Source organism: Gouania willdenowi, chromosome 17 (assembly GCF_900634775.1).
Source record: "Gouania willdenowi chromosome 17, fGouWil2.1, whole genome shotgun sequence".
Lineage (NCBI taxonomy): Eukaryota > Metazoa > Chordata > Actinopteri > Blenniiformes > Gobiesocidae > Gouania > Gouania willdenowi.
In genome coordinates, this window is record NC_041060.1 from 30818842 (window position 1) to 30835310 (window position 16469).

Here is a 16469-nt window from a genome sequence, read left to right on the forward strand (position 1 = left end):
GTAAAAAAAAGTCCATATCCTAAATCGCGGCTGTGTAAACTGTGTTTTTTTTTTGGGTTTTTTTTTAGAAATCTTGTTGTTATACAAAGTTCATGAATTGACAGTTTTGTGTTGGCCTTTTTGCAGTTAAATAGGAAAAATATTATTTATTTTATTGTTTATGTTATTGTTTATTTATTTAGTTATTTTTAATATTCGTATTAGTTGAAAAGGTCACGCCCAGTGTGAGTATGAGCGTAAGCCAATAGTCAAATAAAAGCATGATTATTTTTCCAACTGCATTTTTTTTTTTGTCTTTTTTCCCTTTCCAAAATATCAAATCATGAGCCCATTATTGTCTATTGTAACCCCCCCCCCTCCCCACACACACACTTATTTCTCTTTATGTGATCCAAGTTACAATATAATAGATAATGTACTGTCTCTTTCATATTTGAAGTATTTTTTAAAACCTTACGTTCAGCCGGCAGGTCTTAATGCACTATTCTGATTTTTTTGGAGGAATCTGACTATTTTGTGCACTTGTTACACAGTGAATGTGAATTCTATCAGTTTAGACTCAGTATTAACTGAATGTGACCCTGAAGTGACCCGCATGCAAAAAAAGGTCTTGAGGTAATACATGACCATGTGTGGCAATGATAAATCCACTCCGTCCCCATAATTGCCAATTTTTCCGTTGCTGCCCCTTCTGGGACGCAGCATTGAGACGTTTATTGAATATTGAATGATGTGAAAGTGCCATATGGGCAAAACAAATATCTGATTTGGGCTGCATTTGCCTGCAGTCTCAACGTAGCTCAAATAGCATGCAGTAGTGTGCTGTTTCTTTCTAATATGCAGCAAGAACGTCACCATGGCACTGATTGGTTTTTAAAAAAAATGTGAAATCTGCTGTTCACTAAAATGAACCGACGAGAACAAAAGAAGCAGCTCAAACACTTCTGGCTCTATCACCAGCCTCGGCCCTCTGTGGCCTTCACTGTGGAAGCGTGTGGGTCAGCGCTTTTTAAAACTACAACGAAAGGTGCAAATTATTTGTAAAGTGAACTCCCACATTTTTTATTTAGCCTTCATAGCCTTTTACAATAAGTGATACACTCAGCTTTAGGTCACTTTCAATCTAACTGTTTTCAGATTGATGAGTACAAAGCTATCACAGGCAAAAAGTATTTAAGGTTTAATCTTTGAAATAAATCTACCTGTCAAGGACTTGCTAGTGAAACTGAAAATTCCTGTATGAGCTGCTCTGGAGTTGTTCTACGATTAGAAGGTAACAGACATCTTAAAGTCAAGCAGCAGCTGCAACCAATTCATCTTAGCGCCTTTATAGATTACCTTAAGGTAAGTAGACACCTAATAAAAGCTTCTCCAAGCTTCCCATATCTCGCATTTTTTTGTCCAGGCGTTTTGTCAAAGACCTTTTCAATGTATCGGAAAAACCACTTATTTAAAAAAAAAAAAAGCAATTTTACATCTTAAGGTTACAATGACTCAAGCAGAGACTTAAATCACTCTAAAATCCTCTAAATTCTCAGACGGATCAGTCAGATTTCCTGGGAGACCCTGGTCTTTATCAAGTCCTAGGAGAATGTTTAGGCTACACATGACCCTCACGCACATGCCTGCTGGCAGGAATGTACCGTGCCGCCAGGGAAAACACACACCTCCTGATAAAGCAGGCTGGAAAAACACATCTAAAGCTATGGTACATCATGGAAGGCTTTCCCCTAAACAAATGTGTGAGTGACTTACATGGAAGTTGGAGATGTGCTCTCGATCAAGGGGCTTGTTAACTGAGAGCTCTCCAGAAATGGGGTCGATGATGAAGATGCCTGTGGGAGGCTGGTCAGCACCAGGCCCCGTCACACTGTACCTGAGGGAGCGGTTTTTGTCATGGTCTGAGCGGATCTGTGGGTACAGATGATTTGGAAAAGATACATTAAAACACAAGTGTGCTATCATTTTTATCACATTAAACATTTTATAATGCATTATCAATTTTACATAGTGTTTGTTTTGGGACTCAAAGCCGCTTTACAGAATACAGGAAAATAAAAAACACAAAGAAATAACAATAAAAGTAAAAGAAAGGTTAAGGAAAATCATTATTATTATTATTATTATTATTATTATTATTATTATTATTATTATTATTATTATTTCTTTTAATTTTGACAATTAAAAGAAATAATACAAGTTTCCTATCAGAAATATTTATTGCCTCACTGCATCCAATTCTAAGTGTACAAATCACCATACTGGATCATCAATCTCATCTTTTATTTGATAAGCTAATGCTATTTACTCTGTAATGTCTTCATATCATGTTGCTTGAAAATCAGTGAAATCTATCTACTGATAATAAACAGAAATAGATATCCAACATTTGAGAAGCCGCGCCAAACAAATCTAATATTTCTGAAAACTGCCAATAACTTCACATGGAATTATCCGTCCTCCAATCAGAGAATTGAGTTAAAAATAAGCTCCTATCCGACAATAGCGGTTCTCACGGTATTGAAGAACCGTCTTTCCTGACTTGTCTATCCTGTTTTCCATGTAAACTGAGACCTCCATCCATTCTGATCAACATCTCCCACTTCCTCCTGTAATACATGCATACAATTACACCAATACAGGCAAATATCTATAATGACCACAACTATGTTGAAATTTATTCACATTTTTTATCATTGGCCATGTTTACATGGGAGCTTTTATTTCTCTTTAATTTAGAATAAAAGTGAAATCCTCTTTTAACTGACCTTTTAAAACACTTAATTCCTAATGCTAATTTAATTCTGAATTAAACTTAAATCCGAATTACGGTAGGTGGCTGGTTTATTTCAATTTTAATTTAGAATGAAATAATTCTATAATTATTTAAACCTCTTTCTTGTAAACACTTAATTCCGCTATAAATTAATTAATTATAATTAATGCGTGATGACGTGCTCCTGACGACATAGTCCAGGATGACTGGCCGGACTCCAGCCAAGACTATTTATTTAATAAGAGTCTTGGAAGACATGGATATAATGAAAAGAGTGGATGGACGAAGGCATAAACATGCTGACATTCACACGGACACAGACTTATTGCACACACGGACCTCGGCAAATGGAACAGCGCTTCATCAGGGTACGAAGCTCCAGAGCTTCAGTAATGATGCAGGGATCATTATAAAGTTTATTTTTCACTCATCGTCCTGTATAGTGGAGGCAGAGCAACCGTTGCATTAACCGCTGGCTTTGATTGACCAAAGTACGGACTTCTATCTATATTCTCCTCTTTTCTATCTCTCTTCTGCTCCGCGGAGCAAAGTGAAACCGTATGTTATTGTGGAGCTGATGTTTCAAAACTACAATAAAAATAAAGGTGAAAACAGTTCTCATGTGTTCTTCTATGTTGTAGCCAAAAAAAAAGGTTTGTTCTGTGTTTTTCTCGATAGACGTGATACGTCACGTTCGCCCCCTGTCCAGTCGGTGCCCTTACCAACACCCAGACCTAAAGCGGAATTGAATAAAGCTGAATAAACCGGTTTTCCATGTAAACCTCAATTCGGAATTACTATTTCCATGTAAAAAAAAGGAGAACACTTTAATTCCAAATAATTTAATTTGGAATAACTAATTCTGAATTAAAAAAACATCATGTAACAACCGTGGCCAGTGAAGAAAAGTTACATAGAAGCGCTTTTGAAGTCAAAATCTGAAAGGACAAGTTATATTTTATAAATGTGGGTACCACATAATGTGTAAAAAAATGTATCAGACATTGTTTTGGGAAAATAAACACGCACAATGTACAACGCCTAACACATTGTAAGGAGTAGCTCCAGAGGATTGACTTTTGTTGTCTGGTTCATAGCTCCAAGCTATGAACCAGACAACAGTTCTATGTATCCAAGCCACCCCCACTGAGCCTTGCCTCGAGAGTTGCCATGTCACTGAGCGAAGATAAAGAATAACTACAATGTGTAAAAAAGTGACAATGTCTGAACCGTACAGATGAGTGTGTGAGATTTCACTCACATTCTAAATAATGTCTCGTTTTGCTGGTACACATTTCCATTGGAAAAATACAACAACAACAAACTATACAACAGCAGGAAAGAGAGGTGTGACCTTTAGCAAAGCTGTGTAAATATAGAGCATTTAGGCAAAGCCTTGAGCCTGTGACCCTTTGAGGGAGAGCCCAGGGCAGAGGAGAATGAACAAGGTTGTCATATCAAGCACAAAGCTTTGACTTTGATGTTGGCAGACCAGTATGTGTGAGTATGTGTGTGCTTGGGTGAAGTATATTACCCGGACGAGCTCTTGTGGGAATGGGCCTCGTGAGTTCTCCGGGACATTGATTGGGGGGATGACCCAGTCTCTCTTCATGCGTTTCAGTTGGCTGTCCGTGTTTCGTGATGGGAATGTTATTTCCTTTAAGTCCTTGGACATGGCTGGAGGCGCAGCAACTTCCTGGATCTGATGAAAGGAAATGATTTAGTGATTGAATTTATTTGCTGCATACATTTTAAGCTGCGCTCGTTGCATTGCTCTGCAGACATCAGTGTGGGTTCACAGGTCGAAATCTCTCAGCTGTGCTGCAGAAAGCATTCATGACTCGCAGATACAGTATCTAATCACTGGATGTGCTTTGAAGTATCTCCACACTGTACTGCACTGGAGTACAACACAATGTGGGCATGTTTTTTTCAATCTTTTAGTACACTTCAAATAAAAGACAGAACATTACAGCCATGCAATGTCTGTTTCTCATACATCGCAGGGAGAGATTTGTCATAATACAATGGACTTACTGAACAAATAGAAGAAGAACAAGAACAAACAACATCTCGGTGCTGTGGTTATATGCTTCTTTAAACATTCTCACTGTGGTGACTTGTTATTTGTGCAACAAAAAATACAGCCTTACAAATTTCATAAACTTTCAAGTCTAAACCAAAACATAGTGTTCTGAAAACAGGAAAAATCCACAAATTTGGGAGCAGAAAGATCCCCGAGAGGTCTGGGATCTATTGTCTGGAATAAAAGTACGGTAGTAGGAATACTGCATTTCATACCAGAATACTAGCTGTCTGGGTCAATGTGTGTGTTTTTCCAATACAGCATGATTTTGTTGTTTCCCACAAACTCTGATTTCCTTACAGAGTTAATAGACTCTAGCATCTTCCAATTGCCTGTTGGAAAAAAATCTGTGTTTATGGGATTTTCCTGGTGTGTTGGTCTAACCGTTGGTCTGTATGGGGTAAAGGTTGAGATAAGCTTCAGTGGATAGAGATAATGGATTTGTTGAACTGATTTAGTTTAGTTTGAGGTCCTCTCCTTCAGTCCATCTCTGTGTGGCACATGACCAAGCTCTTGTTCATGATTGATCAGTCACTTGACTTTTCCCTGGTGCTAGTGCTTGTTTTTGGCCTCATCTGTCCATTTAGTTTATTGACGTCTATTGTGAGCAAGTGTCTGTTGTCAGGCTTGATTCATGTAGATTGAGTTGCAGCATTGTTTTGAGAGTCCAAACTGTGCCTCAGCCTGGATTTGTCTGGCTGTTAAAGTGCTACTTGTGCAAAACACAACAAAGTTCCTTTCCTTCACCAGCGCTCGAGACTGCGACCAAAATGGTTGCGTATGCGAGTGTTTTTTCAGTGTGTGCGAGTCAAAATTTTATCTGGTCGCATCCGTGCGAGTGCGTATGGATGACCTTATCATGAACAGAGCGGCTGAGCGGACAGATGTTCAGCTGTGGTTCTCCCAGGGCAGGGGTCTGCAACATGCGGCTCTGGGGCCTAATGTGGTCCTTTGACTCTTTTGCAATGGCTCCCTATAGCTTTAAAAAAAAACAACTGGTGAAATAAAAAGTTATTTTTTTTACAGATTTAATGATTAATGACAAATAAATCAGAACTGTGCTACCACTGGAAAAGTTAGTGTAGAGCCCTGTTCACAAATCTTTAAGTAACCTTTGTCTGAAGGCCTTCAGGGTAAAAACGGTCCATGACTTCATGCATTTTGAGGACATAAAGGACGTCCTTTTCTGTGTCTTTCAACACTAATCTGGATTTAACAAAATGTTTGACTTGAAAAAAACAATTCAAACGTTTTCTGAGACTTTTCTGATTGTGTAACACAACAACTTTGAAATGCTTTCATTTATTCAAATGCATCAACCACTTAATGCATGTTGCTGGATGATAAACTAATAGTATAGGCAACTACTCGAGGGGTATTTATAGAAAAGCAGATTAGTTTAACAGTGATTATTAAAAAGTAGGATTCAAATCTTCCCAAACATCATTCTATCGTTTTATTTTAGAAACCTCTCTTCTTCTCATGTTTTGTTAAAGGTTAACAATTCATTCATCTCAGGTTTTTCATGTTTACCACATGCTATGTTAACGTTTTTCTGTTGATCAAATAATAAAACTGTGAATTGAGTATCTATTTGTCAGTAACATTACTGAAAGCTTGTTAGCACACACTTTAGTAGAGTATAATGGGAATTATTCAGATCTTACTGGAGTAATCTTACAGTGTAAGCAACAAACATTCAAAGAGAACAATTGAGGAGAAAAACAAGCTGTCATATTCAGCAGAACAAAAAGGCTCCTCTAAACATAATTTAATACTAATTTAGAGTAATCAAAAACGTTTTCCTGCTATCACTCTTACTGTGGCACAACATATGATAGGAATAGTAAGTCTGTTTGCTGCTACAGCAGCAGCACAACACCAGCCCAGCATTGCTGGAAATGGCAGCCTTCTTCTTATGTCCTGATAAAATGCAGCCACGCAGATAGAGCCGCTTCTATAATGGATCTGCCATCCTCCCTCGGCTGTAATGAATGAGATCTGAAACAAAGGAGGCTGGTACCTGAAAGCCAGACACTAAACACACAGATGGCTCAAATTGCCTTTGCTGCTCCAGAGACTGAGGAGACTGAAGTAAGGCCAGAGAAAGTTAAAATACCCTTGAACCAAACGAGACAGGAAGGTAAAACTGAAAAAAACTATAGGTCACATGTGCCAATGTTACTTGATGATAGTCGGGCATTTATTGGAGCTGTGCCGTCCCTTTGAGTATCTTCCCTACTGGTATGTGTAATTATTTGGAGGATGACTGGTTTGGAGGTATACTCGACTCCTGCCAACTGCTACTAATTGCTCCATGCAAACGAAAAAATTAATTACCCCTGGCTCACCTTATAACACGGCCCACATTCCACCATCTCCTTTGTCCCACATCTGGGAGCTGTAGCAGCCTCCGCTAATCATGTTTGAAATCTGATTATATTGCTTTCACCAATGTGTGTGCTCTCAATCTTGTGATGACTTGTCGTATTTGCCGCTATGTTAATAAAGTTGAATTGAGGCGAAAATGTAGGAGATGCTGGTGGACAGATAGAACACAAACACGTGTCGGTAATATCATCATTGCCCTAATAAAATGGGCACCAGGGAGAATTGTAATTATTTGCAACTATTGTGTGTGGAATGATGAATGGTGGGTGATGGCTACAGCCTAACTCTGACCTACCAGGAATTTGAAACCCTCCGCACTGGGATGGTTGCTACCCTCTTATCAGCAAGTCTGCTTTCTGCAGAGTGTTGGGCTGAGTGATGGTCTGAGTGTTTATGAAAGGTTGGGAGGGATGCTTTGGGCCGCTTGGGTTTAAGACAAAAACAAACCATTAAAGAAACCTCTCCCTCTCGGATCCTAAACGGAGACTTTAATGAAGGTGGAGAAAGTGGGTACACACTCCTTTTAATGAGGAAATTGTTTGTCTGTCATTGATTAAAATGTTTCCCCCTTGGCCGCTGCATTCATGACACTAATATAAAAATCTAATCGCTGATCTGATTAAGGGATACATGATGATTTATGACAGCTGGGGTAAGATAACTGCTCACGACCTCATCATTTATAAATGTACAAGATACAGGAAAGTCAAGTCCTGATTTCATTACCAACAAAGGGTGAATCCAACATCTCACCTTGTACAGGTTAGACTGAGGCTGTTGTTTAAAATGGTAAATAACATGTGTGTCAAGCTCATTGTCAGATTCTTCATTTTGTCTAAAAACTAAGGAAAAACTGCTGTAATGAGTCAGTATCATTTACCTTTGACCGGCTGACAACAGTGAATAATGGGATCATTAAAATCACATATCCCTGCAGGAGTCTCTGCAGTAAATGATTGTCACCGGCTAACGATGGTGTTTTGAAAATCCCTGAAATCATTACTTACTTGGTCTCACTTTAGCTGAGCGAACTGACACTATCCACACGCAACTGTCAGCATTAACGTTTAATCTGCACCCACACAATACATAGCACCCACCTCTGAGATAATCTACAGTGCCATGCATTCACAAATGGCCACTTGTGCAAGTGCATTACAAGATTAAAAAGAAAATCACATTGGTCTTTGTAAAACAAATGTGATTACTGTATCTGGGGGTGTTCATTAAGTCAGAGGAAGTCTAATTATCTGAGATCCTACAGCAATAATAAAGCTGTGCTCCTTTAACCCAGGCGTTGCAGAGAAAAAACCAGTAAAAATAGCATTAATGTGTCTCTGATGCAGGTTTAAAGGCAGCAGATGTGATTTTTCACCATTTTAAAGCGTTTTAAACCTAAGCCTCCACACAAAACCAAAATCACCAAAACTGTAAAATAATATAGAATTGTAGTAAAAAGTAGATTTATAATCAACAATTCTTAATTCTGTTACTATTATTTTTTTTACAGTGTAAATGTTGTTTAAAATTGTACCATCCTATCAATCTTGTTTAGTATGTGCACTGCTTTACTACACAACTGCAGCCCTTTTTCATCTTTAGTGAGCCACCATTTTGACATGAGTACATAACCTTCCTAATTGATGGTAAATGACTGCTGTGCATCCGGTGGAGGGATTAAAGCAGTGCTCTGCTACTGTCCCAGATGTCTGTTATGTTTCAAAGCACTGAAAATGTGTTTTGCCTACGCAAAATCAACTTCATTGGAAGCTATTCTGCATCTGCTCTCTAACCCATCACTGACCGCGCTCAGTGTGTGTGTGCTCTTTATAAATTGACACATTACGTTTTAATTAGTGAGCATCCATCCAGTGTCTAAGAACACCTGCTACAATTTAGGAGACTAGTCATCTGTGAATGTGCAGTGTGTGTAAGAGGAATACATTTGATCACCCCCACCTCCCACATTCTGTGATAGTCACACAGTCAACAGAAAAAGCCTGGAGGGGTTGAGGTGAGCTCACCTGTTGGTTGGAGGACATCAGATGGACTTGGGTCACCCACTGCTGCTGAGTAGTAGCGTCACTGGCCTTGATCACTAAAGGTGACACGAGGGGGGCGGAGGGCTGAAGAGTCCTGGTAGCGTATACGGAACCATCAGCATCTATCCGGAAGTAGGATGGGTTGCTAGACTCGAACTTCACCTCACCACCTTGGTCACAGCTGATAAACCTCACTGCAAGAAACCAAAAAATATGCATTAAAGTTTAAAATGAACCTGACATTAAAAAAAAAAAAAAAAAACTGGAAAAGCTCAAAGGAAAAGAGAGAGTGGCAGTAGGATAGTAGGTCCACAAAGGTTTTTTGACTCTCCTTCCTGCTCATACATTATTCACTTCAAGCTGTGCCCTACGGGTATTACTCAAAACAGGTGCAGTGAAGGAGAATGATGGAGAGAGAGGAAAACAGGAGAAAGAGTGAAATGTTCCCCTTAAGGGCTATTAAAGCTCAATCTAAAAACCTCAAACGATACGTTTAAAAAGCTAATCGATACATTAGATTGGTTAGATGCAGCTTTGTTTGTGTTGTAGGATCATGTACTGGTGGACAGGTTGTTTTTTTTCCCAGTTAAGACCATTGAATGCTCGCTTTGTCCCCCATGACATACAGGGATGCCTTCTGCGGATCACTACCATCTCTGAGAGGCGAGATGTGAGTGTGATGTTTATTTCATAAGCATAAAAAAACACATTAAAACTCAACACACTAACGTGCGAACGCATCACGTCCCGCAGGTGCCTTAGTGGCAGTGCTACAACACAGGTTTCTGTTACAAGTGAGTGACAGCACAGCTCAGTTGATGTACCTCCTGCTTGCACACAAACAAACACACACACAAGCCTCAACACCAAAGAGCTTTGTATGGAAATAGTTCTCCGTCATCCCCCACTGCACCCTAGTGTTTACGGCACATGAGAAAAGCACAAAGCAAAAGATCAAAATTCCTTCAGGCCGCAAAGATCACAAGGTTGCCATAAATCTTTTGTATGGAGACTGTATTGGTGCCCTGATGAATTATTAAAACAGATGTGGAATTACTTAAGGAAAAGCCTTGAAGGAGGGTGCCTTATCTTCCTTTGTGCTGCTACCTTGGGGACCCACTGATGTCTTCAGAGAATCATCTGCAACTGAGCTCCTCTGAGCTTCAGTGTTGGGTGAAATAGATAGCATTGTTGGAAAGCAACACACATCTCACAACTTGTGAATCTTGCCAGGATAAAAGGTGTAAATGTAACACTTGATGATGATGATGATGATGATGATGATGATGATGATGATGATGATGATGATGATGTGCACAAACAGGTCAAACATGTTGTGGGCTAAAAACAACACACAGAACACAAACGTGTGTATCAGCTGAGTGAAGCACCTTCCTTCTTTTCTGCCCATCTATGGACATTTGCATACGTGCAATGGGGTTACATTAGGGCTCGGCGATATAGAGCAAAACTCATATCTCAACATTTTTTCTCAAAAAGAATCAAATTCAAAAAGAAGTCAAACCAGAAAGAAAATTCAGGGTTAAATTACTGATGCAAAATGCCAAACAGGCTCAGTTATTAACAAGTAGTTACACAACATGAGCCAGTTTGGGCTTTTTCTCCTATAAAAGGACAGCATGTGTGAGTGAGTTCTATAGTGTGGCTTGTTTAGGGGAAGGTCTGGATTAGAACACACTCAGAAATCCATCAAACTGTGCATTTCATGCTGTTCTGAGAAGTAGCAAAAGCAGAGACTCCTAAAACTAGTACTTTAATACAAAATAAGCTTTAATATATATATATATATATATCTCCAAAATATGGAAAAATTGTAAAGAAGGACACTATTTGACTGTACTCTTTGAATAATATTAAATACTTTGATGATGTGATTTGTACTGTGTGATTATATAAATAATATAGGCGATATTGTAATTTTCTATAATGCCAAAATAGAAAACTCTATATATCTTGAATCATATATTGCCCTGCCCTAGGTTAAATGGAACATTTTTTGTGGAAACGTTTTTTAGATAAAAATGGTCATCTATCCAGATAGAGCCTGGTGGCACACTAACTGCATTTACATTATGAGCGAGTCAGCAGTCCAAATATTCAGGATGACATCGGCCTACTTCAAAAACACAATTTATATTGACCACCTCCCTCCTGACTACAATTACTTCAATTACTTTGCCCAATTAGTTATCTTTTCTCCTTCGTCTTTGAACTCGGCAGAGCTGCCATTAGATGGATGACCTTCTCTCTCTGAGGGTTTTGCCTCAAAGCCAGGTGCCTGTAAACTCAAAGCCTTCAGGCAATCACCAGCCATCCCAAGTAAGAGGAGAGTCAGACAGAGATGGAATACAAAACGAGGGTCTGTCAAGGGAATTCAGGATAAAACAGAAGACACTTCACGTTATATGGTGTTTGCAAAGCTTCTGTAGTGCAGTTTTCACTGTAGTCTATCCATTAGGAACATAACATTAAGGTATTGAATAGTGTATATGAATTAAAACAAGCTAAGGCCTAATTTCACGTAGGTTAACATAAAACATAAAAACAATGCCGGATGATGCTCGAAGTGGAGCGTGAAATATATTGTATTGTAGTGTGTCCTCTATCATTATCCTCCTCAACCCTCTTAATTTTTTCGTTTTTGTCATTATAAACAAAGACGTTTCCTAAGTAGAGGTCTAAAACTTGAGAATGAAAATATGTAAAACACAGGAAGCACTGAATTAGATGTACTATTAAACAACTCTCATTAAATCAAGCCAAATGCTTTTCAGAAACACATCAAATGTCAAAACCTATTATTTCCTCATTATTCTTGTGCAAATTTAGGCTTGATATTTATGGTTCAAATATTTCCCATCTATCCACAACAGTTCAGTCTAAACTCATTACAAATGAGCAAGGCTTAACAATAGCATTTGTGATTATATTGTGAAATATTCTAACCCCAAAGGGTGCATTTTGACAGGTCACATGACTTGCGAGCGAGCAAAGCAGGCAGGAAGAGAAGTCAATGCTGCCCTTTAAACTGTTGCGTGGGAGAAGTGATGCATTGTTGAAGCAAGGGACCGTCCCCTGCTTCAACACAGCTTAGTTTAAATGGCTGCATCTGTGCACAAGATACAACTATTAAAGTTACTGTAAAGCAGAAATACATTGGTGTCTCATAGACTGTAAAAAGAATGGACGACGCACACTCACGGGGAAATGAAGCTTTTATTTTAGTGCTCCCCCTGCTGACTGGCTCCTCAATGATAATGGATGGGATTTTGGTCAAATTGTACACAATCTGTTTCCAAACCTAAACACTGCTGTGATCAGTAGTCATTATCACCCTACCTTGTGTTCAAGTGCTCATTTTTCTGTTTGTTTTAAATAAGTTATTTGAGGTTGTCAATGATTGACAGCCGCGGGTCTTGCGTAACTCTACTGTATGTGGATAGCATAAGCAGCTACATTGTGAAGGAAAGCCGAGACGCCATTCAACTTTTCCGTTCAGTTTTTTTGTCTTTTTTGAGCTACTAGTACTAGTACTAACCTCTGTGATCGGATCATCTGAACAACACGTTGTTAGAATTTCCAGTGGGAAAGATTCTGAAGTTATTGCCGTAGCTGAGCTGCGTAAGTCATCAAGTCATCAGAGCAGCTCAAAACCATAAGCCTGAGCAGATTGCACAGTAAAGCTTTGTTTTATACATTAGAGTTTTATTTACCATATTTCTAGGCTATCTTGTCAAGTCAAGTTCAGACAGTGTTTAGGAAGTGCAGTCCGCATGTTTACAGATCATGTTTCTAGAAACATGTTGTAGTAGTAAAACCAAAGACGTGTTTGCATTATTGTTTTAATCTGCAGTTTGGTTTGTGTGATTTATTAACGACTTATATACTTATGTTTACACCACACTTGTTTGGCAGAAATATGTTAGATTGTTGTGGTGAACGCTCACATGACTGCAAGTATTTAGTACGTTTCAAATTCAAGTTGATAAATATGCCCTATTTCTAGAGATGTAACGATTAATCGTAAGGCAGTTAAAAATCGATTCATAGGTATCACGGTTGATATCGATTTTCTGAAAATGGAATCGCAGTACTTTTTTTAACCAGCAGAGGGTGGCGTGTACAAGTGTAGGCGGCGGGCGGAGTCTGCTAATACTTTCTTTCTGGCTGCCTTCTACTCTTAAATATGTTAATAAATGATTCATTGCCCCTTTAGCACCAAAAGAATATCTATAATATTACGTGAATATCTGTAAAAGTCACGTTTTTCTATTAGCTCTGTCTGCTAGCATAGCTTCTCTTCTTCGCTGCAAGATTTCTGCATGCCAACCGACCACTGGGTTACCAGGGCCCTCTGCTGGTCCAAACAAATATGACGTAAATCAGTGTAATCACGTTTTTTTTTTTTAAAGTCCAATTGTTAAGGCACAAAATACATTTTCAGTTGCACTTTTAAAAGAAAAAGAACTATTATGCAGTTTTGCATTGTTTATTATAGAACCAGAATTTAAATTAATAGGCTTCATTTTCATTTGTATTATTCCTTTATTTATTTCATTCAAGATTTATTTTTAGTTAAATTGCATTGTTTTGAATTGTTTATCAAGGAATTCTTTTGACAATGAAAAGTAAAAGGAAAATAATACAGTATTTTCTAGTTTTTTTCCCAAAAAAAAAATTTGTCTACAGTCCCATTTTGTAAAATAAATCGTGAGAGAATCGTATCGTGAACCCAGTATCGTGAATCGAATCGTATCGGGAGTTGAGTGAATCGTTACATCCCTACCTCTTTCATATTAATTCATACTTCATTTATCTTTATCCTAACATAAGCACAACATATAAGAAAGGGCAATGTATGAATATTAAGTATTAAATATATTGTTTATTATCATACAGATTAGTTTATTTCTTGTTAGTTGTAAAACCCATGAAAATATGACCTTGAAAAAAAAAAAATCGCTATTGGATTATTTTCAAATATTGTTCAGCCCAATTCTATACCAGTAAGTGGTGGCAGGATGCCAGTAATGCAGTCTGACCTTTAAAAGAAATACAGATAGCACATGTCCAGCTCACCTGTTCAAATTCATCATGTCATTTCAACAGCCACTAAAATGTTAAAGTATTTAACAATCTCTCACTCTGTACACTTACAGTCACATGTCGTCACTCAATGCACGGACTGCATTTTTTTAGGTAAGAAATGTGTCCATCAGGACAACAGAGACTCCTCACCAGCCAAGCTACTACTAAACTCGCAGCAAGCACAACCATTTTCACTGAAAATGAACAGGAATGTCCAGCAGATGTGTTTTCGTTGTTCAGACAGGTTGTGGTGATGATAAAAAAGACAAAAATGTTGATAGAGGAACTTCTGTAATGTATTTACTTCTAGATGTATTGGCTCCCTGAGGCCCAAGGCATGGATAAAAATCACAGCTACCACGCCCTGTCACACATGTTGTCATGGGCACAGCAATAACGGTTTAAAGTAGACAGAAATGCCGATGCAGCACTGCAGGGATCAGGGGTTGGGGTTAAAAAGGAGGGGGTTAGGCATGTCAGCAGAAAGACCCGTCCGAATAATGCCTTGCACAGGGGCCCAAAATTACCTCTGACTCAATGGTCCAATTCACAGCTCTGAAGGCCAAACCCCCATCCCTAACCGACAACACAAAAACTGCTACTAACCTTTCCCATAGTGCAAGAGCGCCTCATTGTTGTTTGCTCTATCACGTGATAACTAACTCAGACAAACAAACAGAACAGGGAAGGGAGAGGCAGAGAGATGCAATTAGGTTGAAATCCAAAACTCAAGAGTCAGTGGTAGAAAGATAGTTTTGTAGAGTCTCATTTTGTAAATATATGTAGACTGAAAGTGAGCGACTGAAAGTCTCCATTGTGTTGTAAATTAAAGGATTGAACCTTCTCACGTGAGATTCTTCCATCATTCATTTCTGGGAAATGAGGTCACAACCAACTGGGAAATACGCAGCAAGTTTAAGTGTTTCATCAGGATTCTGCAGCTAAACGCAAGAGAAAAAAACCCAACTCGCCCAAAACACTCCTGACAGAATGCATTATCCACCAATGAATTTGAGCAACTTTAGCACACACAATGAACAGCATTGGCAGTGAGACAATGCAGTGTGAGGCGGAGGCTCCAGCTGAATGTGCTGTGTGAGATGCCAGCCCCGCTGTTTATAAGATCTTGTTAAGCCCCATAGGAGCTCTCGCTCTGCTCGCTCAATTCAAACTGCTGTGATATGAAATCCTGAGCTCAACCGAAACCAGGGAAAAGGCACTGAATTAGGGTCAGTGTGCACACTTAGTGCCCAAACACAAAAAGCATCTATCACAGCGCAAAACATAAATTGTCCTAATATTGCCTACAACTGCTAAGAGAAGAAGGAAACTCAAAGTCAGGTACGTGCTCACAACTATTAAATATATGTTTGTGGCTCTAGCTTGGCTGTGCCAGACTAAACCCTCTAAGGAGTTTTTCTTTTAATGCACATCAAAAAACACTAAGCATTCCATGCATTTACAGCTTGGACAAAAATATGTAAGGGATTTGCTTGGGGGGGATGACAATTAAATATGTGGCATATTATTATATTATATAGTAAATGTATTGAATGCAATTAAAACAAAGAGAAATTGCATCAGGGCATTTAATACAGTCAACAAGGAGATGATTCATTTTCCTAGAATGATTGCAGTTTCTTTCGCACTCGTTTTACATCATCTATGCATATTGTTGTTCTACTCAACATTAAGATTATCGTGGAGAGGCCCTTTGAAAACATATTGAACACACCCCACATAATCTTTACCAGATTGCTTAATCCCAAACTATAAACTTTGCAGATTAGCCCTGATCTTATCATAGCCTATCACATTTTTAGTAAACATTTTCTATACAGTCAAAAAAATGTCACGTGACTTGATCATATCTATAAGAAAAGTACAATGCGAGTCGAAACTCAAAAACAACAACATTTCTAGTGCAACTAATTTGTGTTTGCTAATTACTTTGAAAAAAAAACTACAATCAGATTTTTTTATTGTTTACATGAGTAATGGTTAGTCAGTTGAACATGACTGATGAGAAGGGAAACAGTGAGGAAACATCCCAATTATTAGCAGG

General features: G+C 38.5%; 1 protein-coding gene across 1 annotated transcript in view; it reads right to left on the minus strand.

Annotated features, from left to right (window-relative positions):
- The window catches only part of cdh2 (cadherin 2, type 1, N-cadherin (neuronal)), a 100106-nt gene that overhangs the window by 29925 nt on the left and 53712 nt on the right, over nt 1–16469 (minus strand). Inside the window, exons 3-5 of the mRNA XM_028472540.1 lie at nt 9278–9489; nt 4311–4478; nt 1756–1911 (exon numbers count right to left, since the gene is read on the minus strand). Of these exons, the coding sequence (XP_028328341.1) occupies nt 1756–1911; nt 4311–4478; nt 9278–9489 (536 nt within the window). The remainder of the gene's footprint in view (nt 1–1755; nt 1912–4310; nt 4479–9277; nt 9490–16469) is intronic.